We start from the raw sequence: 26,368 nt of genomic DNA on the forward strand, positions 1-26,368 counted from the left end.
AGAGGGAATGTCTGTGAGCGACGGAGAGGAAGACGCCAGAGAAGACAGGGAGCACTTTCAGACTGTGGTTTGGCCTGACACCAGTGAAGAGGAGTCAGACTGCAAGCTTCCTCCAGGCCAGCGGGGAGCCTTTGAGCCAGCCGCCCATCAGAGGTGTGCTCAGGCTCACCGGACGGGCTCCACAGCCCTCCTGCAGTCCCGAGGAGTGTGGCCTCAGCGGGGAGGCACTAGAGCGTCACCCCACTGCTCCCGCAGCAGAAGCTGTGAGTGGTGATGTTCACGGCCGCACTGCCTGTGGTCCAGGCTCCTCCCATGGTCAGGACGCACTCACTCTCCACCAAGACTCCAAAGTCGCATCCTGTCATGGCATCAGGCTCACAGCCCATAATTTTATGATCTGCATGAGGTCTGGGGCGGTTGAGGATCCCCAAGATACAGCTCTTCTTTATCCAGAGATTTGAGTAAGAGGACGAGCTATCTGGTCCCATTAATCCTATATGTAATGGTGAGAGAGGCACAGATAACGGCAATAGACGCTCCCCTGCATAAAGGGGAACGCAGTCCCTTCTGGGGAAGACAGACTGGGAGTGACTCTCCCATTGGGAATAGCTATAACACCGGGATGAATGCATGGAACAGCTATTCAAGAAATCTAAAAAGTCAATAATAGCAAGTGGACTGGAGAAGAAGCTCAAGTCTGAACCCATCCATGGTAAGCGTACCATGGATTAGTATGCCCGAGCAAACTGGAAGTGGCATTAGAGGGTAAATAGAGAAGCCCGCTAGTTCTGTGCAAAATGCAGGAAAAAAAAACATGAGACACAGAGAGAGTGTGGAAACCCCCCCCTTTTCTCCTATCTTTCCTCTGTTCTCTCACACTCCAAACCCTGAGTAATGCTGTGCTGGTGAGACAGCCAGACATGGGGCTACAGGAGGCAGGACCCCGAGGGAGGACGTGTCTTCCTGTGCAGTGTCATGACGAGAGGGGACCAACTGCACAGCCTTGTCCCTTGTCCTGCTGAGTGACTGTGGCGGCAGACGAAGTTGCAGAAGTCCGCAGCAGAGCAGGTAGCACTGAGCTGGAGGAGCAAAATGAGGAGCACTAGGCAACTGGAAAAAACCAGTAAGACTGGGGAGAGGGAAGAACACAGAAAAGCAGCCTCCTAAAGTTGCTTATAATCTCGGGCCCACTGCTGGCCTGTACACGCGTAGATCTGATCCTACTTAGCAGGACAACACTTTAAGACTGGAACTAGTGACACGCCGCTACCCAGATCCAAGACTGACCACTGGGTAGCACCCGTGGGAGAGATCCACATAGCACAACAGAAACACTGCAAAGAATCTGAAAATGAAAACGGAATTGGAACTGACAAGGGAACTGTAACCTACAGAAGGAAGACTGGGGCTTGTGACCTGAAACCAAGTAATTCAGCTGCCCACTAAAACAAAAATATCAGCATTCTTCACAGGATTTAAACAAGACCCAAAGTCTCATGATAGTCACATTGTCCGGGATACAATCCAAAATTACAAAACAAAGAACAGGAAAATCTCCGCTCACATGGGCAAAGAAAATGAACCAGTGCCTGTGCCGATGCCACCAACGTTGGAATTATCAAACAGCACGTGACTGTGAGCAGTCCTGAAGCCAATGGAAACAGAGAATTATCAGCAAGGAAGCAGAGTATTTTATTAATTGGAGTTCTCCAGAGCAACAGAACCAAGAGGAAATAAATCTTCTTTCTCTCTCATCTAAGAGATTTGTCATAATATCATGCAATTACGGAGGCAGAGAAGTCCCACAATCTGCTGTCTGCAACCTAGAGACCCAGAAAAGCTGGTGGTATAGTTCTAAGAGAATAAAAAGGATATTACATAATAATAAAACAGTCAATTCAGGAAAAAAAAAATTCTAAATGAGTATGCACCCAACAACAGAACTTCAAAAAATAGCAAAAACTGACAGAACAGAATGACAAATCCACAGTAACAATTGAGACCTCATCACTCCCCGCTCTGTAATGAATAGAACTAACTCGTACAGAATAATTCAGCGAAGCCATGGAAAACCTGAACATCATCAACCAGAGAATCTAGCTATGGACTCTATAGAATACTCGACCCAACAAGAGATTCCATATTCTTGTCAAGTGCTCACGGAACATTCTTCAAGCTAGATCAAATCCTGGAACATAAAACAAACATTACTAACTTTTTAAAATTGATATCATATGAAGCATTTTTCTAGTCATAATAGAATTAAACAAGCAAACGAAAGAAAGATAACAGGAAAGTCTTCAAGTACTTGGGAATGAATCAATATACTTCTAAATAATCCATGGGCCAAAAAGTAAGTCTCAAGGAAAATTAGCAAATATTTTGAACTGAATAAAAAACACAACATATCAAAATTTGTGGGATGCAGCTAAAGCAGTATTTACCCTATTAAATGCCTATAGGAAAAAAACGTCTCAAGTATTTTAAACTTCTACCGGAAGCAACTCGAAAAAGCATACTTTGCAGAATTATATGCATTTTCTGATTTATCTCTCACAACACAACAAAAAAGTAGATACTAAATTCATTTCATCATTAAAGTAATCACCATCACTCAGCTCATAAATGATGTTACAGATATGTTACCTTTCCAAATTCATGGGCCTTCCATCCTTTTTCTTATGTCCATCCTTCTCTTTCAATAAACGAGAAAACATGCAGTTTTCATCTCTTGATCTTTTTCTTGTTTAAAATAGGTTTAATTCCTTTTTTTTTAATTTTTATCTTTATTCTCTTCTCCTTTCCTTTTCCCTTACTTCCTTCTTTCCAAGTAGGAGAGAATTGCAGAGCTATATAGCTTTGAGTTTAAGGTAAAATACATTTTATAACTAAATTCTCAATGATTTGCTACATTGTATCTTCGCTAAAGTACTTCCCAGTCAAAGCAGTAGTGTATGGTATATTTTGTGCCTATAACTAATTATCTCATGTCTGACTGAAACATAAAATTACATACTGTTCATTTCATTTGTGTATGTGCATTCAAAATTCCCATATGTGTGTGCCTTTGGGAAGCAAGCTACAAGTGTTATTTATAAAGGAGATGAAATGTGGAAAGATGCTATTAATTTGATAGTTAAATAAGCTTTTAAAGAGTTGTCTCTGATTATGAACTTTGTATAATACCTTCACCTCAAATTCAGTGGCTTTGGTTAAAGTTGGTAACAGTTGCCGAACTCATTCCCCGATTTTTCTGATTCAGCTGCTGTTGGTGGAACTGAACATGTTTTAACTTGCTCAGTGCAGATGAATGTTATTATGCACCATCATATATGTCCCTATACCTAAGGTATAAATCACACCTTTCAAGGGGTGCCAGACATTTAGAAGATCACATGCTTTTACGTATGTAACAAATTCAGGTTCAGAACCGGCGTTGTGCAAGTGCGATGTGATTGATGTCCAGTGAGAGAGCAGAGAAATAGAGGTGAGGAGGTGAAGGCTTAATCCTCACCTGTCTGTAACATACAAGCCTAGGGAAGACATTTGAGTTCTTCAACGCAATACCCTCGGCTGAAATTTTCATTCCCGCTTATCCATTTTTAAGGGTATCGTTGTCCTCCGGTCTGTAGGACATACATTGGGAATTCCTCTTTCCAGCCTCACAATTTGGTGCTGCCGTCTTTCTCGGGATCCCTAGTAAGCGAGAAACCACACACCCTGTACAGAGTCAGTGCGATGAGGGGTGAGATCCCTAACTCGGAAAATGAGGGGGACATTTTCCTCAGTAAAAAGCCAATTGGCTCAACTCACATACTCAGTCTAATCACACCCTGATCAACTAAATTCCTCTGCCCCAATTTCACATTTCATAGTCAGAGCAGAGAGGATACAGCTTAATATCCTAAACATCATAATTAAAGTCTGGGAACAATACCCAACTTGTCCCTCTCAAAACCTAGCTGAAGGTGAAAGTGGAGACCACACCCAAAGTCTGCAGCTGCTGGCACAGCACAGGGGATGAGCCCCGTGAGACGAGCAGGGGCCAACAGTGTCGCCCTGACACGGTTGGCTTCTGTTGTTTAGGCTCTGGAGAGAGCTACCCACTCGATTCACGGGAGAAGGTGGTCTGCAGTTACCTACGTGGACACCTGATCACCAGAAAAGAAGGTCAGGAGAGGATTCCCTTCTTTTCAATAACAAAACCAGACTTAAGACAGTCAAAACTAGTGATTGGCTAATTTCCACCCAACTTAATTTTTCAGAATTCCTAATTCCCATTATAATATTCCAGAAAAGACTCATCAATTTGCCAATTTAAATAAAAGTTTAGATTCAATCAAATAGGGTATTGCTCCCCATCTCCAGACTTTATATTCCTACTTAACATAGGAACTGTATAGTTTTCTTCGGTTTCATAAAAGTTCATTTCAGACCTCCTTTTGCTCATCAAAGGCAATTGCAGCTCGCCAGATGGTAATACTTACTTCAGTAATGGAAAAAAAAAAAGCAGAGTTGGAGGCCAATCACTTCCATTTTTGTGAGTTGCTTTATCAAATACTAAAGAAAGAACTGAGGTGTTGTTTCAACAACTAAACCCTAATAATGGTGGTGTATTCGTTTGGATTTCAGCAGTTGTATTTGCATCCATGGTACCCGAGCCCCTGGAAGGCTTCTTAAGGAATCTCTGTCACTTTAGGTTGTGTGTCAGCAACTACCTTTGGTCAGCGAGAACCATACAAAGGAGGGTCTTGGATTATGTCTACAATGTCAGGCTTTTATCAGGGTTGCACTTTGGTGGTGATGAGTTTCCTATGTAGGTGTAATGAACATATTTTCTCTGAATGCAGAATGCATTACAAGCCCATGAGACAATCAAATGGAGGTGGATGAGACTGGGGAGGGCAGCACTGAAAACCACGCAGCACCTGTCAGGCAGGATAAAAGATGTGGTTTTATCCACAGGTGGTTTATTAGAAACACATCTAAAATTTCCATATACTCACAGAACAGTTTTCATAGGGAAATGGGATGGGGGAGAGATATGCCCATCTCACATTATATAAAAGATGTCAGACAACATTGATCAACACTAAGGACCAGAGCACTATTTGTTGTTCTCTAAGACAAACTGGAAAATGAAGTAATGGAATGATTCAGTGTCCACCGTAAGCTGGGAGTCTTCACATGTTTATACTGTTTAGCAGAGGCAAATGGAGTGCGTGTGTGAGTATGTGTATGTGTGTGTGTGTGCTTTGTAAGTGTAATTAACTCCTAGTAAGTCTACAGTGTTTCTAGTCAGAAACAGTGATATTTTATATGAATTCCTTCGCATCTATTTAGGTGATCAAGTTTCAGTGGTCCTATATCCTTTCTCAATTTTAAGCATATGAATTATCAACATTACTTAAAATCTTAGATTAGTTTTCTCCTGCTCTGTAATATGCCAAGTTGGCACAGTCCCAAGGAATAAAAACTTACCCTTATTGCCTCAATGTTTGCAGAATTAGGAAGTTAAACACGTTATCAAATATTTAGGTAGCTTATTCAGTAACAAATATGAACATTGTTTTACGGTATCAGGTTAAGCATTTTTTTAAAGGAAGAAAATAAACTTGGACATTGGATCAACAGCACCATTTTAGTATAAGAAACCTGCTGCATTCTGTACTAGTTCATGGTCCGAAGAAATCTAGAATATTCTGACATGGCCCAGACTGAAGGCTCCAGAGTTATTTTTTATGCTGTCATACAACGAATTAACAGCCTGGGTGATCACATCGTTCTGAGCCCAAGGCAGTCAGCCCAGAGATCTCAGGCCCCAGCTGATGCTGGGAAACCAAAGTTAAATGAATGCATGGTTTCTAAATGCACTACTGGAGACTGATGATAATGCTGATATGAGATTTTTTTGTATCAGGGAGACCTCACAGTATAGCGGCAACAGCAAGATGCCGAAACACCGCTTTTAAAAAAAGGAGTACCTAAAACATGAGCCGTAACTTTTATCACCCTTAAATGACATTTGTGGACATCAGGGTATTCTTGCTCATAGACGCTACCGTAAATCAGGTTCCTTCTGTTCTTCCTGATGTCCCTTCACATGTTGTGTCTGACTGAGAATGAGATGAGACGTAAGCTAGGTGTTCTCTCTCATTGCCCTGAGACGAACTCGCCCAAACGTTAGTTTCTCGAAACGCTTAGAAGTAAATGATAAACGCATAAGGCCTGGGAGTAGTGGCAAGTATGTTTTTCTTCTTTCATCAAAACAACTTTAAAATGTTCATTTGGATTTTATTATAGAACTGTGCTAGTTATAGTTCTATAGTAAAATGCAATGCTAACACCAATCGTGGCTGTGACTTATATAGATTTATATAGATTTATTATAATAAAATAAAAATGCGGCATTTACAAATGCTACATTTATATACACACAAATACACTTCAATACTAATGGTAATATCTTAGGGTTTTAAAAGGCACACTTCCTGCTTCCTACTCATCTCCACATATCCACAACCCCAAGATGCCTTTTCATGAGGAACATTTAATTTGTGAAGGAAATAACTGGTATTTCCGGTACATGTCCCGTCTCCCTTCTGGGTTTGGGAGAGGCAGCAGCACAAAACTGTAACACAAACTGGGCTGTGAGACCTGTTTGTGTTCCATGCCAGTACATTACTTTGCTCCAAACTCTTGCGCTCCTTTCAAGTTTCATACTCATCACACATTCGGGTTGTGAAGCATCCCGTCTAGAGAAGGCAACATACGTGCGCTCACTGCTCAGTGAGTTGGCTGCAACAGGGCAGAAGAGTTTGGAGCAAAGGAATGTACTTGCGTGTATAAGCATCACAATGAAAGTGGTCCTCTGCACGCCCCCCTACTCCACACACACACGCACACACGATACAGAGTACGTTTCTCACAAGTAGCATTTTAACTATTTTGTGCAACCCCAAGAGCGAATCACCCACCAACGAATAGTCTTATGCTGCAGCTCTTGGTCATGATTAATCATAAAGTGCCCTAAAAAGCCAACAACTAAAGGAGGAGGGGGAAGGGCCGGAAAGGAAACTAATTCAAGGCAGGGATTGTGAGACGAGAAGGAATCCAATGCATACAGATACCCCGGGTGTCAGTCACTGAAAGCTAATAGTTTCGAAGGGCCATCGGAACCTACCCACACCACTGAGTGTCTCTTAAAAAGACTTGGCTGTGAATTCACGGGTACCTGAGCGTTTGTTCTTCCCCCAAGAGAATACTGAGCCACAGTCTTTCACAGCAGGAGAGACGGGAAAGACACTTCGCAGTGGGTACCTGTACTCCAGCTTGCCTGTGAGACTTTTTCCTCGGTGACTATTTATGTTCTTAATTTCTCAATCGAACCTAAAAAAGGGTGTCATCTTTTTGTTATTGCTAAGTGATATAAAAGTTGCAGGACACAAATGCTAATATATCTGAAATGCTTACACATAAACAGCTATTGGATAAAAGATGACAACACACACATAGTCTTTGAGGGACCTCTTTTGGTTGCAGTGCTTTGAAAAGACAGGAGAGCACACTGGTGGGTCTTCCCACACCCTTTTCTGACTTCAAACCTCCAGCATGAGAAGGCCCAGCACCTCTGCCGGGTCACTTGACTTTGCAGCAAGGTGACAGCGTGTTGTCAGGGGTCCCTCCCCAGCAGCCCTGTCAATGTGAGTCACTGAGATTATACAAAACGGGTATTTGGCTTCCTTTCTAGTTTCATGTTCATCACATACTCGGGTTATGAAGCATCCCGTCTAGAGAAGGCAGCCCCCCAAGGAATGAGCGGACGTGTTTAAAGAATGCACACTCCCAAATCGTACAGCTGTTCTTTTATATTCCAGTGACAGTAGGCACACTGTTGTGTTAAATTAAAAACACTTTGGATCTAAAAATACACTGTTGAAACAAATGACAGTGAGAAACAGGACCAAAGTCTATTCTTATAAAATACAGTCTGTAATTTCAGATACAAAATGCTACATAGAACCACATTTAGACAGCTTCTAAATTATAATCTGAGGATTTATATTTTTTAAAGTTATCTCTGGTGAGTTTCAAATTTAGTCTTTTTACAAGTTTAAAAATCTATATTGAATATTTAAAAAAAAAAAAGCAAACTGGAACTGAGCATGAATAGAAGTCTAAAACTAGATTCCTGACTTCAAAGAACTATGTCTTCACATCCCCTTCCTCCCTGAATCATTAGAACCGAGTGCCTTCTCAGCATTACTCTTCCTCTCCTTGCAGTGGGCTCCGAATAGAATGGCTCACTTTGGGGGCTTCATTTTCATTTCTTTCTGGTTTTGGATTCCTCTGTGCTAGTTGACAACACTGTCACATTTTCTCGTATCTTCTCCAAAAACAAGCTGTTCACTGTATGCTGCTCTCAAGTATTTTATTGAAATGTAACGTAAAGGAAGAAACTATGCTTCTTGCTTCATTTTCCCTTAAGTATCAGTGATCATTTCCATGCGAACAGTTGGCAGCTTTGTACCTTTTATTCTGGATTCCTACTTATGCAGGACGATGGAGGGTGATTTGAAAGTGTTTCAGTATCAGCGACTGCCGAGATTCTGGAGACTCGTAAGCACACCAGAACGTTACTGCTCTGAGGGCTGCATTATGTCTGCACCAACATGTCCTGTGCACTTTGTGGAATGAGAGGGGAAGGGCTGGGTTCATCACAGCTGACACGGTAATGTCACCACTGGCTGCCACTGTCATGGACATGTCACAGACATGGACAACCCGCTCTGCTTTGTTTAGTTATATGTCTGTATGTGGTAGATTTCTAAAGGTAACTAGTGTTAACTCAGGAGCCTCAACCTGGTAAATGTTTAAGTGTTATGATCACTTTTGTGTAGATCTTAGAAAACTTTACAGACCGTGAACGTCTGTATCCCAGTGATGAGAACAAGTAATGTCTCCGAAGGATTGTCCAAAAAGCAGTATATTCATCGGTGCTTTCGTTCTTAAATACCGCTTTATTTTAAACTGACCTGTTGTAGGGAGCTGTTAAATAAGATCAACTTTTGGTTTGTTTCACAAAATAGCAGGTCTTATCCTGTTAGGCTTGGGACTTCGAAAACTCTTGCCCCTGTCCTTATGTGCAGTGAGTTTTCATTTCTTTATGGCTAAATGAGTAATAACCGGCCACAGTAAGCAGCACGCACACACGTGCACACACACAAACACACATGCACCCACGTGCACACACACACACACACTCATGGTAACAGTAAAATAAAAGGCCTACAGGGAGTATGTTAATGAACTTCAGTACAGGAGATGGCCAAGGAGAGAAATGATTCTCCATTTTTGTAAGGCAGAGCACAAGTAGGATTTTGCAAGGCTACAAAGTTAATTTTTTTTCCATTTGTACCATTTCTTGGGGAAAGTAGGACTGTTTTTTCTTTCTGCACATGTATCCACAGACTCTAAAGGTAGGCAGAAAAGAACTGAGACCAGTGAATGGCGCTGGCAACCTCTGCTGTACTCATCAGGTGTCAGAAATCTGGGCTTCCCACCGGGGCCCTTCCCACGGCCGCGCCCTGCGGCCGCCTCAGCTGCCGGCATCCCCGTGGATGTTGTCCACGTGCACTTTGAGGTAGTCGTTCCTGGTGAACTTCTTGTGGCAGAACTGGCACTCTGCCAGCGGACGATTGGGGTTGTGAGTCATCTTGTGTCGGATCAGCATTTTCTTCAGGCTAAAAGCCAAGTCACACACCTGGAAGGGACCCAGAGAACCTGTCATATTACGCTGGAAAACCTGCACTGAGCCCAGCTTATCAGTGATGCAGTGGACATTAGCCAGTCCTCTTAGCAAAGACGTACTAACAGGCAAAGGGAGAAAAGTGGTCTTGAAACACATGGAATGTAACATCCAAACTAAAGGGTAAAGAACATTCCTTCCAGTTCCCGAAGGGATTTGCATTTCATGTGTGTGTGTCTGCACCCAACCGCCTCTCCCCCAGCTACTGTCCTTAAATGTCTCTAGAAAAACAACCCCTGAAAACAGTAGCTTTCTCCTCACGGTGCAATGTATTCACAGTTTCCTATTAAACCTCTTCAAGCAAAATGCCTGTACCCTTGGAATAAAAGGCACAGGACATATCCCCCTAGTGACCCTTCAGTTTTGTCCCATTTAAGAAGTAGGAGGTTAACTGCTTTCAGGATCCTTCCCCACTATTCCAGTTCTTTATTTCTTATTATAGCGCCTCATTTAACTAAGGAAACAAACACGTTTACTTCACGTAAGCTTTACCACATCGCCATCTAGCTCAACACGCATTAAACCACCCAAAATTGAAAATGTTGTATCGACACAGAAGATGAAGGTATACGTATTCAGGTCATACATGGAAATGGAGTGGAAATCTTTTAATACTGACGTTTCATTCAAATTTTGGTGTTATTTACAAAAACTCCACTGACATGCAATTCTTCAAAAGCACATCCACTGTAAGATACGGCATATTAAATACTGTGAAAATGCCATGAAACACATAATGAGAGGGGCAATGGCTTCCAAAAGTGCTGGTAGGAAACCTGAGGTTCTGAATGAGGTGACGCCTGTTTAAATACTGAAGCAGATAAACCATTTCTCTCTCCGTTTATGGGGAAGGTGGGTTTTCTATTCACAGGAGCCAGAAACTCAGAAAGGCACAGGGGGAGAGGGTGAGGAGAGGCCCGTACATAATAAATCCCCCAAAAAAGCTGTGCCGTGGACCACCCCCACCTCTTCGTGCACACTTCTGTCTCTACAGTAGTTCTTTCCTTAAAGAAGTGCACTTTGATGAAGGTATTTTTACGAGCGGGCCCGCTGGGAGTCCACTGTTGCCTTAACCTCACCACAAAAGTTTCACGGAAGGACAAGGAAAACATCTTGTGTTTGTGAGTTTCCTTTCATATGGACGGCTCACCCCACACTTGGTCCCTTGGGACGTGCCAATGGGACTGACTACTCGAGTTTCCGTCAACATGTAAAGAGATTCTGTGTTGTGCGGTTCCACACAGTGCAACTTTCAAGTTCCTCTTTCTGATATTTTTATACTAGAAGTAAGCATCCAAGTGTTTTCCCAAACACCTGTGTCAGTCTGCTGTCAACTGTCAGTATTTCACAGGAGAATGGTGATACTGTTCACTGAGAAACCTTGTTTCCCTAAATTAGTCAATGCTCAGATTTATTTTACTGAAAATGGTAGCATTTTTTGCACTCATACACACGCATGGATGCACACACACACTCATACACACGTGCAGGTGCACACTCAGAAACACACGGGTGCACACACACTCACACATACATGCAGATGCACACACACACACACACACACACATCCCTCGTGTTACTGGAGGCCACAGGAGGAGAAGACAAACCCACTCACGTCGCACTGGAACGGCTTCTCTCCCGTGTGCGTCCTCTTGTGCTCGTCCAGGCCGCGCTTCTGGCTGAAGGCCTTGGTGCACTCAGAGCACTTGTATGGCTTCTCCTGCAGAGTCAAGGGAGACAGACACCCCGTGAGTCCCGCAACACCACGCCCTCTGGGCCTCGGTGGGCCTGGGCGCATTTGATCTGGTGCCGCCCGGGGCGTCACCCAGCGATAGTCTGTTTATAGGAAGATAGCAGTAGTCACACGTGCTGGGCGGTCTGACAGCTCCGGGCTCAGGGAGCTCCCAGCCCCAGCTCACATGGTCACAGGTCTGGCATGAAGTCACAGGTTTGCGAAGCTGGCCTTTGAGGGACTGCTGTGGTCTCACTATTTCCTGAACTGAACTCCTCAGTTTTCTTTAGGTCTCGGGGTCTCACAATAATTTACTGGCATGCTAAGGGCATCGGACCAAGGAAGTCTGGGATCCCCGAACTAGATGGTATCCGCTGGTTACCGCCTCGGAAGGATTCTTGGGACTGGAGACATCAGAACCAAACTTTCAACAGATCTGGGGGTTAGTGTAAAAAGCTGGAGCTCAACTGCAATTTTGGCATCTACCTTTCTATTGTCCGACCTTTTTTCCACGTACGGTGTTCTTTTATAAAATCTAAATTACTTTTTAAAATGCGGCATTTTTCTTGTTGGTCATGGACTCTTTAGGAAAAGAAATATCTCTATTAGGAAAAGGAAAAAATGTCGAAACCCCTGTGGCATCTTTAATACCAGGAACTTATTATATCACCATCTTTCTACCTTGGAATCAATTGCATAATAATGGACATTGTTCCCTTAAAACAGCTGGTCAGTTACTAACTAGTGCATCTATAAAATGATTTGCTTAAAGTGGCAATGAGATTTATTTTCAAATATATTTTCAGAAACACTTGTTTTGGATTGAGGTAGTATATAGTAGTATATGTTTAATTTCACGTTACGTAGACAAGTTCTATTTATATTTTCTCCCTAGTATGTGGGAGAATACTGTAAAAATTTTCACACCTACAGAACGGTGTGTAAATGCCCAACGCCAGTGCCGGCCTCCCCCGCCCCCCCCAGTGCACCGCTGCCGGCAGGCGTCCCCTCCCACCACCTCAGAGACACCCCCGTCAGGGAGATGGGCCCGTCACGCCTTGCCCTCCTCTGTATTTTCAGTGCATTTGTACGGATGCATCTCTACACGAGACGGTATTATTTCGCCTGTTAAAATTATGTAAATAGTACCATACTGGATGCATTCTTTGTACGTTCTTTGGAAACTTCTTTTTGCTCAACATTACCTTTTCAAGCTCCCAGTCCTCACTTTCGTTTTGGGAACACATGTAGCTCCCAACCATTCGTTTCTAATGCGGTGTGGTAGGTAGTACGTTCCACGGCTCTGCCACACTTGGCCACACGCATTCTCCCGTGACGGGCAGCTCCATACCTGTTCCTCTTTTCACTATTACAGATAGTGTCGCTCTAAGTACATGGGCAGGTGGGTACTTGAACCAGGCGAGTGTGATTCCCTCCATCTGTATGCAGAGAAGTGGGCCGCACCTTTCCAGGAATGGCCGCACAGCTCTCCAGAGGGAATCACCCATTTCCAGTCCAAAACCCAGTGCATTCTTGTAATTCCGTCATTACATTTGATACATTTCAAGACTCTCAACAGGTACGTGATAACTGTATGTAAGTTTAAAACTACTATGTTCCTGGAAAGCAGGACCTTTTAACATTTTGAAGTGACCTTCCTTATCTACAATAAGCCTTTTTTACCTTAAAATTAATTTGGTCATAATATAGCTATAAAAGCCTTTGAAAATTAGTATTTGCTGGGGCGTTGGGGAATTGAGGAGGTGTTGGTCAAAGGGTACACATTTGCTGTTAAAGATGAGTACGCTTTGGCACAGAATTGTCATTACAGCCAACAATACTGTACTACACACTTCAAAGTTGCTAAGAGACGAGATCTGAAATGTTCTCCCCACCAAAAAGGACGATTATGTGACGTGATGGAGGCGGTAGCTGAAGCTACGGTGGTCACCGTGTTGCAGTATGTGAATGTATCAGATCCACACATTGTACACCCTACACTCACACGGTGTTACCTGACAATTTTACCTCAGTTCTTAAAAAGAGGCAAAAAATAAATAAAATTAGTATTTGCCTGATATGCACATATTTTTACTTTCAATCAGTCTATATCCTTAGGTATCCAGTGCACCTAATGTAGACAGCATAAAACTGGATTTTGTAAACCAAACATATCACTTTTTTTAAGATAGCAAATTTTGCTTCTTAATATTATCATTTATTATTATATTGCTATAATATAATTACTGTTATAATAATTACATAATTCATGTTTATTTATTAACAACATATTTGAATACATTTCTTACATTTTATTTTGTGCACTGCTTTGATCTTGCTTGTTTTCTAAGTTTTTCCACTTACCTTTCCTTGTATAGTTAGGATTGATCTTTTCCCCCAGTGTTATTATAGAAGTTATGGCATCACCTTTATCCTTTTAATGGCTGTCCTTAAAATTTTTACTTCGTATCTTTAATGCAATCTGACAATACTATACAATACAATACTATCTGCTTTCCCTCCTACTGAATAAGTGCGTCTGTCTCACATGTTCTGTGTACAGTGTCTTACTTATATATTGAGTTCTAACGCCTACTATGGAATTATTATTCTATGCAGTCAGTGTGGTTTAGCTGTACACATGTTTAACAGTTCCTTTACTTTCCTTGCTTTCTTACATATCTGACTTTCTGAGGATCTGTTGAGGGTAAATTGCTTTTATTTGACTGAAAATGACTTTGTTTCTGATTTCTTGTTGAATGAAGTCTACTAATACAATCAGATGTAGAATAAGCTCTATGTTTCATGTCTCTTAACCTCTCTACCATTTCCATCTCTTTGTATGGCACTCTGTGTAATTTCTTTAGACTCAGTTGATCAATTCTTGTCAGGTCTGAATAACTTGCCAGTTAACAGGATCATTTGACTTTTTAATTTCCATTATCATATTTTAACTTCTATAAGTTTTTATTTGGTGGTTTTCAATTATGCTTAATTTTTTGATACAATCTTATATTTTACTCACATTGTTTATGCCTATTTTAAAATATTCTAGCTGTTTATATAATTTTCTTCATCTGATAAATCGTTATCTTCAGATTTTTGGATCTAGCTCTGCTCTTTGTGGTTTCTCCTGTTTCCTGCTGGTGGGTCTTGTTCCCTTGAGTATTTCTGTAATTTGGGATCAGGGGCTCATGTTTGGTGGTCTTTATCTGTTAGAATCCTGTGACCCTGAGGCTGAGGCTAAGTCCCTCTAGACAGCCTTTGTGTTTGCTTCTGCTTGGCACTCGGGGAGGCTATCAATCAAAGACCATTTAAGTTTATTTCTTGACTTAGGGTTTTCTGGCCAGGCAAGTATTTTAAATCTGAACTCCAAAACACTTGAGGGAAGCACTGTGGTTCCAAACTCGAAGGAGAACTCTTCCAACCAGCCATCAGTCACCCCAAAACAGTTAAATGTCCCGAAGATCTCATTTGCCAAATGTAGGTGATTTCTAGTCTCTGATTTCATTTTGAGCATTGCCTTTCCGAGGTCCCAGCATTATTGCAGATGCAGTTCCATCCTGCCCTATACCCTGAGCCCAGAGCTTGTCTGCTTTTCCGTCCATTAAAAACCAATCCTAGAGTTTACCGACATTGGCAACCACCCTGCAAGTTGCCACATCCTCACCTGGACCAATCACTAATGTTCAGTTTGGCTTCAGGTCTGTTTGTTGGATGCGGATATTACTGTTACTTTTTTACAAGTTCAGATATTTGCTGCTTGCTTTATTTTATGCAGCATCAATAGGTGTCTTGTATGAGGCCTGTTCTCCAGGACAGGATAAGTATAGCATATTGCCAGGAATGGAAGTCTCTGTATGGATAACTTTCAAGATGCAGAAAGTATTTTTCAAATAACTTTCCACAGTCAACAGAAAAAAAACAAAACAAAACAAAACCCTGCATTTTCTTGGCAGTCCAAGAAATATAATGTTTACTGCTTTTCCCCACTAAGCTGAAAAAACACAATCTCTTTTCACATATTGTATTGCTTTTGGCACCTATTATTTCTTCAAATACTGCCGAGTTTTTAAAAAACTTGAAAAGGAAAATGTAGTTCTAAGTATTTAGATCAGAAATTTCTTGGAGTTGCTGGGACTATTTATTAGGCTTTTATTATATCCAAATGTTTTATTTAAACTTATGTTTTAAAAATAGATAAAAATACATCAATCTGAGATATACGAGAAGAAAAAAAGGAAAGCTTTTTCCCTGGCCCATCACTGGGGCAACTGCCAACGACAGGTTAAGTGTCTGGCAGAGAACCATCCAAGACAGTACCAACTATCTGGATGAGAAAGAGGGAGTTCCAGGGAAGGGAAGGAAGTGAAAATCAAGGTCTGAGCCTCACTGAGAACGGACATCCCTCTCACTCATCCCCAAGTTCCGTCTTAGGAGATACTGTCGAGGTAAGTGTCCTAAAGACTGCCCTATGGGTACTGAGAGAGGGTCCCGGCCAGAATATGGGGGATCATGAGAGGCTTAAAACCCACATATGTAGTATGCATTGGCTTGGACTGAATAATCAATGTCTTATACACACACACATTCATTCATCACTCACATATTGACATTTTTCAAATATTTACAGATACTACTGGCGACTAATTCCGTACACTTCATTTACAGATGTCACTGAAATTATATTACCTACACTTACTTGTTTTGTCCTATACAATCATCAAATTTCTATGTGTGTGTTGGCAAGAAAGTGGGGGCTGAAATTTATACTATGAAAGGTCTCTCCAAATGACAAAGTCTGAGAATCACAGTTGGAAGAGGGGTGGGCCCTCTGATTGAGCAGTTTTGTACCTGCCTGGACTCCTTCTCTACAAAGAACCACTGGAAGCCTGGGATTTCCTAGGACTCGACAATCACGCTTCTCTGTCGGCCTAGAAAGAAGGTTCTCTGAGTCTTCAGCCATAGTGAAGTTCCGTCAGGAGAAGGCGTGTTTGCCCTTCGAATATCAGTCTCCTGCATTGGCAGCCCTTACACAGTGTGCACTTTTTCTGAAGACACCACATGCAGGGGTAGAATCCGGACAGGTATCAGTCAGGCGGCCTCCCGGGCTCCTTGGAAGAACCCTATGCCCGTCACAAAGGGATTCCAAGTGAGAAGGAACGGTGCCAAGTGCTAATGAGTTCCTGCTCCAATAACAGCCTTCAGAGCAGGGCAGAGGCTGGAGGCCGGGGTCACTCACCTCAGTTGTTACAAACCAAATGAGCTTAAGAGGAAAGAAATGCAGTTTCTGTCTCAGAAGAGAAAAACCTCTCCCTTCCTTCCTAATTCTTCCCAATACTCCCAGTCAGCCATGATGAAGAAATGCCACCCTCAAAGCTGGGTACAGAGATTAAGCTCATTGTACAGGGTAGGCTCTGAGAAAGACACCTACGCCGTTCCTGTCCCTTTCTCTGAAAATGGTGAAAAAAATCTTTGTTGCCTCTATAGCATTCTTGGGTGTACTTAGCCCTAACTTCTCAGTCCAGAAGAATCCACACCTGTGTGCAAGGGTGCACGAGAACTTCAATTTCTAATCTTCTCTGCCTACTTACCGTCAAGTTCACTGATTATGGCAGTAGTTAGGTAAGGGCACAGTGGTGGACACAGCAAAGGACCACGTGCCACAGAAAGCTTAGGAAGCCAAAGTCAGCTCTGACTTGCTACTATCAGGCTAGGCAGCAGAGCTGCGGCTGAGCTCACTACTTCCTTCCCAAGCACGCTGGTAAACCATCTGCAGGCTGGTGTGGCTGCAGTGTGCGAGCAAGTCTGGGTACCATTGAACTTCCAAAGCCCCCACCCCCACAGAGAACTCACACGCTAACATCATTTTAACATTAATCACATCTAACTCCATTATTTCCCTTCCTCTATTTTCTCCCCATTACAAATTCTGTAATATAGGTGCCATATCTGATTTAATAAAGTATGATGGAAACTTTATTACACTGTTCCCGAGCAGAACATGTACTATAAATTACACATTTTAACTCACGAGCTAGATTTAACTAGAGACAAATGATTAGGTTCTTGATTAATTCTGTTTCTAAATGATTACACAGTTTAACTGACAAATCGCCTGTCCTTTGTCACTGTAACTGGGTAACTTTTCCCAAATGGGCCAACCTGTTTGTCAGCTAATCTGTGTAACCTGTCAAAGGCAGAATCAATCAGTCTCATCAGTGTAGCTTTCATTGAGCAGCGTCTGGCAGCATTCATTCAGAAGGTAGTAGTGTGTGAGAGAGCTAATAAAAAGTCGTATTTTTGTGCTGCTAAGGCCCATCTATACAAAAGAACTTCAAATGTTCTATTTCTGCCAATATAAACTGAATTAATAAATGGCAACGTCATTGAGGGGGTTTTGTAAAAACAAAGTCACGTTTTTTATCAATCTCAGAGGGTTTGGAAAGTTCTTTGAAATAGAAATCTATTGGAGGTTTTCTCTTAGTGTAGCTAAGGATGGCTTTCCAGGGGAAAAAGGAAACACTCACCACATGCACACACTCTCGAACACAAGGGCCATCCTGGGGACATTTTCTACACGCCATAGTCACGTGACCCGTACATCTCCTAAAGCTGTTGTCACTTTAGGCCACAATCATAGAAACACAAAATCTAACAAATCAGCTTTTCCTCTTGTAGTCAGAGTTCAAGGTCAGTGGTGTCAGGGAGTCACAGAATGATGCTTCATACATGATCTGAGCCCAACAGAAACAGGAAAGGAAAATTAGGAATGAACTAAGGAAATCAGGCACCAGTGAGTTCTCAAAGTACCTTAATATTTACCCTATTAGAGTTCACAAAAATGATGGCTTTTGCTGGGTGATCATCTCCTACTTCTAAATTTAAAAGAAAATCTCATGAAACAGAGATTTGGTGTGAATTTCTGAAATATGAAATGTTTAAATAAACAGGAAATATATAAATTTCTAGTTTCCCATGTTCTCAGCTGCCACAGCAGTGGCTGACTTTCCCTGCTGGGCACAACACAAACCTCGGCAGAAAAAAAATAGGCAGCTTGCGACTGAAAGGGCGGCGTTATATTTTTAAAGGATTTGGGGCAAAGTCATTGAACCGTGCTGTTGCCACCTGCAGAATGTCTTGCTCATTGCCGAAGGGGCTTATGGAGCCTCCAGCGTAAGGAAAACCCTCGTATAGGCACTCTCAGACCCTCTCCAGCCTGCACACCGGTGGGATCCATTCGAAACCTTCCTTAAACAAGGAATGGAGCAGCCCAAGCCCTCCGCCGGCCCAGGCGGGTTCTTAGCCTCTGCACTAGGATATCTGAGGCCAGCTCATTCTTTGTTGTGGGGATCTGTCCTACGCACGCACTAAATATCAGCACAGCCTACTTCCCCTCAAGCTGGGACGACTCAAAATATCTCCAGACTTTTCCAAATGTCCCCGAGGGGGGCAAAAATCACAGAAACTCCATATAAAAGAGCACTTCTCGAACTATCTGCAGTGAAAGACGGTGTTTTGTCCCAATGTGTTGCTGACTGGTACTTTGTAAAATATAATAAGAGTGAATCACCTAAGAGACAGCCTGCACGTAGATGCGCCACCGAAATGCTATGGAATTTCTAGACGCTTTCTCACAGTTCCTGGACTTATCACAGACCTGAAACAGAGTCTGTGGCTGGGCCTGCCTGCTCCTGGGGCCACATGTGGAAGAGCCCAGCTCTCGAATGAAAATGTCTTTGGCCAGAGGATGTCTGTGATCCCATGTTATCATCATCTCGGGGAACAAATTCTGTAACACACCGTGTACAAAGGCTTCCTACCATCAGAATTACATCTAAACCTTGAATCAAACATCATGTGAACACTCTATGTAAAAATTCCCAGTTTTACAGTTGTGGGAGTGGGGAGGTTAAAATTGAAAAAGGGTGAATACTTGTGGGACCCAGGTCAGCAAACATGGGAATCCGTTATCCCATTCTCTCTGCTTCTGTAGGTTTGAAATGTTCCTTATAAAAAGTTGAAAGAAATTTTTAAAACATTGCTTTCATGTTATTCTAAAACTTAAAACCTCACCATTGTCCTCCACCTTCAAAGGTCTTGTCTGTTTTCGGGAGCCGCTTTTGCTCTGAGGGAGATGGAGTGTGGAAACATGCCGCCGTCAGAAGCCAGAAGCCATCTGAGCAGCCGGCTGAGGGGCGGCCCGGGGCTCCATCCCTGGCCCTGCTGCAGGAGTGGGGTGGGGGGTGGAGGGGACGGGGGTGGCGGGGTGGGGGGGTTCCGACACCCAGCGCCCCTCCTCCAGCCCAGGGTATTCACACCCACGTGTGTCCAGAGCAGGAGGTTTCTATGCCCTGGTTTAATCGGGTCAGCACGTGTCCCTCATGTGGCACCACAGTGACAGAGCCTCCGAGAACACGTGCGCTCCTGGAAACATCCGCGGTGGCCCCGGCCGCTGCCCAGAGCTCAGCCTGGCGTGTGCTCCTCGGTGTGGCCGCACTGGAAAGCCCATGCCGCTCTTTCCAGATCTTTCCACCTTCCTAGGAGCCGGCTAATTCTCTTAGGCCTCACTAATGGTGAATCCCAGTTCAATAAAACACGCAATTCACAACGGAATTGCGGTGGAATCCAGAGGAGGCTTTGCGAGGGTGGCCACACGGTTGCCCTTACACTCAGCCAAGGGGGCGGACCCATGGCCCACAGGACAGCGTGCCACATAAATGACGGTTCCTGAAAGTGCCTGTGACATCAGCTGCCCCCGGTCAAAATGCACTGTGCTTCCCTCTGACAAGAAGCCGGGCCTAGAAGATGACTTTTACAGATGTTTATGGTTTTTGTGGCTTTTTAGTCACCGTCTTACTTTTATAGCCGTCTAATCTTTCAACATGTGACAAAACATACCCATGGCCTCATAAACAACGCACCTAAAAATCAGAACTCGTAGGCAAGCTGACAGAAAGCTGGGAGAATGGTTAAAGCAGGTTTCCACATAACACATCGTAACCGGTTTTGCTTTGTAGCTAATGGAACACTTTCTAGGAAAATGATGGCATAACTCACATACAGAAAACTAAAAACAAGCACCATAAATAGCATTTTTACATTAAAGTGCTATGTATAAACTTTAAATAAAAACAAGAGGCACTCGGTCCCTTTTTAATTAATCCACTTTGAGAACAATGTAAGTGAAATGGCTGGAAGAAAGCCATCACTTACACAGAGGTGATAGGAGAGCTTGTCTGGCATTGAGGAGGCAAAGACTCACCCAAACCAGCTCAAAAACCGTGTTTCCCTGGGGTCCGGGAGTGACTCAGGCTGGCCCAGGTAGACTGACCACACTCGCATGGCCCTCGTGGACTCCTAACTGGGCCCTGAGGATTTCATCCCGCCTGCACGTTAACCACTGGGAATCTGTGAAACACTGATGCCGGATTTACCTGGGCTGGGCGAGGCTGGGCGCTGGCGTCTGTCACAGTCCCCGAGGTGCTTCTGTAGTGCCGCCAGAAGCGAGACTGCTGGCAGGCCACCATCCTCTCCAGCCATAACAGTAATAATAGTAACCAGTAAACCACAGCACGACGGCATTCACTTCCCCCCAGGGCAGGACTTCCTGCTACACGCCTGCCTCGTGCTGGCTGACAGAGTGCTAGGAACCTGCAAGGACCCTTTCCATTTACTGGTTCAGTGATGCTGCACATTTTGTACAGCTATTCTCACTTTGCAGATGAAGAAATAGTCATGAAAAAGCATGACCAAGGTCACACAATTGGGTAGAGAGGGCAGAACTTGAAATAAGGCGCATTTACTCCAGGGCCAGCATCTGCAGTGATCTGCTGGCTTCCCACCAAGCCAAACCCCCACCCTCGTCTCCAGGATCCCTGCTGGCGGGACCCTGACGCTGTGTGGAGGCTCCTGTCCACCTGGCCAAGGGTTCTGGAAGAAGCACCTCCCAGCCCATCCGAGAGAGGAGAGCCTGGTCAGGCAGAACCTGGCCCCCCAACCTGCCTGCACATGAGATCAGCTGGGGAGCTTCCAAAAATGCTGATGTCCTGACCCCCCCACCCCCCAAGGAGTATGGATTCAATGGCCTGGGCTTTGAATTGTTACATATTTGAATTTGCAGACACACTTGGAACCACTGTGCTAAGCCAGTGAAGGCGATTTCATTTCCTTGGCAGTGATGTCTGTAGCTGGGAGCATGTGACATGACTGGTTACAGAGCAGAGACAGTGTCTACAGGGGACTCTGCAAAGGCCTCTCGTGGCTGTTAAGGCCGACTGTGCATGGAGGTGAGGCCCGAGCTGCTGCAGGCACGTGGGGAGCTCGGCAGCAGACGCGAGAGGAGCCTGGATGTGAGGACTTGGAGAGCCACCGTGCCAACCAACCGTGGGACGACCCTGCTACGTAACCTACATGCCATCATTTAAGCCCCTCGGGTCAGGCTTTCCGTTACTAGGAATGAAGGCTTTCTACTGTCTGCCTCTGCCCAGGCGTCGGCCCATGTTCCGAGGTCTTACTTGGTGGCAGACATGCCTTCCAGCTCCGCCTGAAGCATAACATCAGAACAGTGAATGAAAACCCGTCAGGGGCTGGCTGTTAACACCCCCATCCTGAAAACGGGAGTGCGTGTTCCTCCAGACGGCAGCGTTCTTTATACACACAAAGGGGGTTCAGAAAGAACTGAAAATATGTATTTGCTGATAAGAATTCTGAGAACAATATGAGACGTAGGCATTGTCCAGAATGTTCTTTGTAATCCTTGGAAGAAAAGGAATGCTGCTTAAGTGAAAGAGTGTTATTTAAGTTATCTAAAGGGAAACTATTTCTTTCCCTGCATAATAACTGTTTAGATTTTCTTTCCTCAAAAACCTTACAGAAGAACACTAATTGCATGAATAGGAAAATTTTATAAGGAAAAATTATGCTCAGCATCTTAAAAATTATAAATTAAACTTTGAAATATAAATGCAAATTATAATGAAAATATAAGAAAATATACAGGAGAAAAAAGAAAAATATAATCGAAAATATAGAGGATATAAGGACACGATAAAAAAAATACATATACACTTGTACACACACACATACACACACACACACACACACATCATATCCAAGGCAAAAATGTTGAGCTATCAGAACGGAAGCTGATTGTGAAAACACACTGAGTTGCGAGACTAACAATCAGAACGGAAGCTGATTGTGAAAACACACTGAGTTGCGAGACTATAGGTGGTTAGTGCAACTGCCTTCTCTTGTCAAACACTGTCCCTAACACTTTTGTTGCTTGTATCCTAAAAACCTGCTAATGAAAATTAAAGTAAGTCTTACAAGTTTAAGACGGCCTAATTTTTTATTATTATTATTATTATTATTATTATTATTATTATTATTATTTGCATACTCTATGGAGCTTCATTTACCAATGGAATGCTCCTAAACATTTAGTCTCAGACACAGTAATCCACCAGCAAAGGCAAACTTTAACTACTTCCTCTGAAAAGGCCCTTTGCTCCACTTGACCTAGTACTTCAGTGTACATCTTCAGTGTAACATCTAATTAATTTAGATGTTTCAAGCTCTATTTACAAGTGAGCTGACAGCAGTCAAGATAATTCCCATGATCAGATGACGATGTCATTGAGGGGGAAATTCATCAGGAAAAGTCTCCATGTGTACTGAGCAAGACACTGTGTCACGGACTGCAGGAAACACGCGGTTTAAGACGTGGTCCTCATCCTGGGAAGAGTCTGGGAGGTTTGCAAAGCAAAGCCAAGGCAGACAGAGTAGGTGGTGTCTTGTCCATCACACCGAGCTTTTGTGGCTACACAATTGGAGCTAGGCTATGAGGCACATACCAAATACCCCTGTCAATTTAGGGGGCACAGTGTAGGGGTACAGAGAATGATAGGAAGTGAGAACGTAATCTAGTCACAGAACCTTACATGTAACAGGCAGGTTCATGTCCACAGAGCACTGATTCAACTTGCCTACTTCCAAAAATAACAAACATGCTTTCTGACATACGTGATGGTAGCAAGTGTAATCCATCTTTGAATAAAACCCTGAGGTTTACACCAAGGTCTGTAGGCGAAAAGAATTATGTAAATGCAAAGCCTTAGAGAAGGGATATCTACTTCTAAAGAAATAACATACTTATCCCATTACACAATTTTGAAAATAATAAGAACACAGCAGTAAGGTGCTATCACACGTGCAACTAATTCACCGTGGCCAAGAGAGCATTCATTTCAGCCAAGTTCATGTCAGCAGGTGAAACAAAGCCATCGAGCGCGGGCAGAAGGCAGAGGAAATCAGATCATCAATAGAAATTACATCTCTGAATCAACACGCAGCACACATGGCAGGGAGCTAGCCAGTAGGATAAATTGCTCCTTTCAAACCTCAAAAATGCTGGGAAAAAAACAAAACAGCCTGCCTGTTTGCACAGGTGAGGATCCCACAGTTGTCCTAGCAGAGATTTTGCTAGATTTGAATGTGCTCAAGTCATAAAATGTTTGGACAAAAAAATCAGTCAGCCTAAAAGGTTAAAAAAAGAAGACAAAGAAGACGGCATAATAGGATGATTGTAATAAGTGGGGAAATTTCTGTTTCCAAATTTGAATATTATTAACACTTTTAATCCCAAAGGTAACTGCAGAACATTATTTTTACTCATAAAATTAGCATTTTCATTCTTTGCCCTTTTCTTCTGATACACTTTCCTTCTGCAAGTAAATTTGAGTCTTCTTTCACAAATGGGTAAGTTTTTTGCGAAAAATATAATTCTTGGCGGTGCTACACCAACGCCAGCAGGCTGAAGTATACTTCACGCCTTCTGCAAAATGCCATTCTTACCCCCAAAATAAAATGACTGCCTATCATCAACAGCAACCAGAACAAATCGGATTTCACGTTAAAAAATAATAATAATAATAATAATAATAATAATAATGGTGACTTTGCACATACTAGCTTCTGATTGTCCTGAGTTCAGTATATTCCTGGAAAAGGGACGTCTGTCTCATGTCTCATGTTTTACTTCCAGAACCATGACTCCTATGATCAACTGCCCTGGTTCACCCAGGATTAGTCAGGTTTCAGCCCTGAAAGTCCCACATCCCAGGAAACCCCTCAGTGTGGAACAAAGAGCAAGACAGGGCCAGGTCGGTTTCTGCATTAACTGTAGCACCTGAGTTTAGGAGAAACAACCCAGTGCCATGTCCCACTGAGCTACCTTCTAGGGGGCCATCTGCGTCATCCCTGTAAATCCACTCAGCTGTCACCTGCTAGGGGACGAACAGGAAAGACTGCTAAGACAAGGCCTGCCTAAGCTCCCCGCGTCTGTCTCCTGCAAGTGTCCCAGCCTGGAATGTCACTGGCAGGATGAATCAGCTGCCCCGGCAAAGTACTGGCCACCCCACCTCACCTAGGAGAGTGGCTGGGGGCCCAGCCACGGGACGAGGAATGCGTGGAGCGCAAGGCGAGCTCCACGTGGTGCTGCAGCTGGAAGGGCCAAGAGTTTGTTCCTTGTTTTGTTTAAAAGAACATTTGACTTGTGAACTGGCCAAGTTACTCAGAAATTTTCCAACTCTTTCTCTCGGAATATAGTCGGTAAAAGACTGAATTGAGGCAATTTCCTTGTTTTTGCTAAATTCCAAGACAGAGACCCTAATGGAATAACAGGTCTCAATTTTGCACCATCCCTTTGCATACTGAAATGACCTTGTTTTATAGTTTTAATTCTCTACTTTTGTTTCTTGGTTTAGATATACAAGAACCTTCAGGGTATGCTAACATGTAAGAATAGAATTGATAGTACAATCTCTTAGAAATCTGTTCTCTTTTAATAACTGTAGTGGTTTTTCTTCTAGTAGCCAGGTATCGTCCCAGTTAAAACAACACAAATACTACACTCGGCAGAAGATTCAGTTAACCAAAGTCTTATCTTGCACACAAAGGAACTAAGCCACAAGGAGGTCCAAACACTCAGACAGGCTTCCTAAGTGTGCGTGACCCTCTCCTATCAAATCCAGGACAGAGCCACCTCCAGAGCCCCCTCTGCAGACAGGATGAAAGAACATACACTGGTCGTGTCAGCACACAGAGACGCGTGTGGGGTGGGGAGTGGGGGTCTCGGGCTCGAAGCCCAGTTCTGCATTGAAAGGAACAGCCAGGCAGCTCTTACGAGGAGGACAGATGTTGGGGAATGCACTCATGTCCTGCCAATGGAGAAATACAAACAGAATTTAATATCTCAAAAATTCAGAATTCAGCCATTGAGTCATATATTGCTTGGTGATAAACTGTGCCTCGTGTTACAGACTCTGGTGTAGCTGGGACGTCATATTTGGCAGTGACCTGGTACACTGCTTCCATGTCTAAAAACACATGTTCATTTTAGTTCCTTCTGTTGCCTCTTCAAAGCCAATAGATATAATAGATGCAAAGTAGTCACGCATACCACATTCTAGAAAATGTCCGTTTGAACTTATCCTGGCACAATGAACCAAATACATCCACTCACTGAGAGAAGGAGCAGCTGAATCAGCAAACCTCACACACAAGAAAGGTGTGTATCCTGTACTTCCAGGCATGGTGTGGAGGATAATGACAGGTTTGCGTTACATGGAATCAATTCAAACCCGTTAAATGGAATGCCTCCTGAGACCATTCCTGGAACAGCCTCTGGAATGGCCCCCACTGATCCGCTGATTTGGCAGCTGGGATCCAGCCTGTGGCTGGCACGCATACTCTGGGATGTCGAGAGCTGGGTCGAGTCCAGTGCCACCGGCTGTAGGGCGTGGCCAGGTCTTTGGGAGCCCCCA

At 43.4% G+C, this 26,368-nt stretch overlaps 1 protein-coding gene across 2 annotated transcripts in view; it reads right to left on the bottom strand.

Moving 5' to 3' along the window:
* Positions 1 to 7,850: 7,850 nt before the first annotated feature.
* Positions 7,851 to 26,368, bottom strand: part of PRDM5 (PR/SET domain 5) — a 121,337-nt gene continuing 102,819 nt past the window's right edge. For both annotated transcript variants that reach the window (XM_033133356.1, XM_033133355.1), the window contains 2 exons: positions 11,424 to 11,528; positions 7,851 to 9,763 (listed from right to left, as the gene is read on the bottom strand). In XM_033133356.1, coding sequence (XP_032989247.1) covers positions 9,599 to 9,763; positions 11,424 to 11,528 — 270 coding nt within the window. In that variant the 3' untranslated portion in view covers positions 7,851 to 9,598. The remainder of the gene's footprint in view (positions 9,764 to 11,423; positions 11,529 to 26,368) is intronic.

Source organism: Rhinolophus ferrumequinum, chromosome 18 (assembly GCF_004115265.2).
Source record: "Rhinolophus ferrumequinum isolate MPI-CBG mRhiFer1 chromosome 18, mRhiFer1_v1.p, whole genome shotgun sequence".
In the NCBI taxonomy this organism is placed as follows: Eukaryota; Metazoa; Chordata; class Mammalia; order Chiroptera; family Rhinolophidae; genus Rhinolophus; species Rhinolophus ferrumequinum.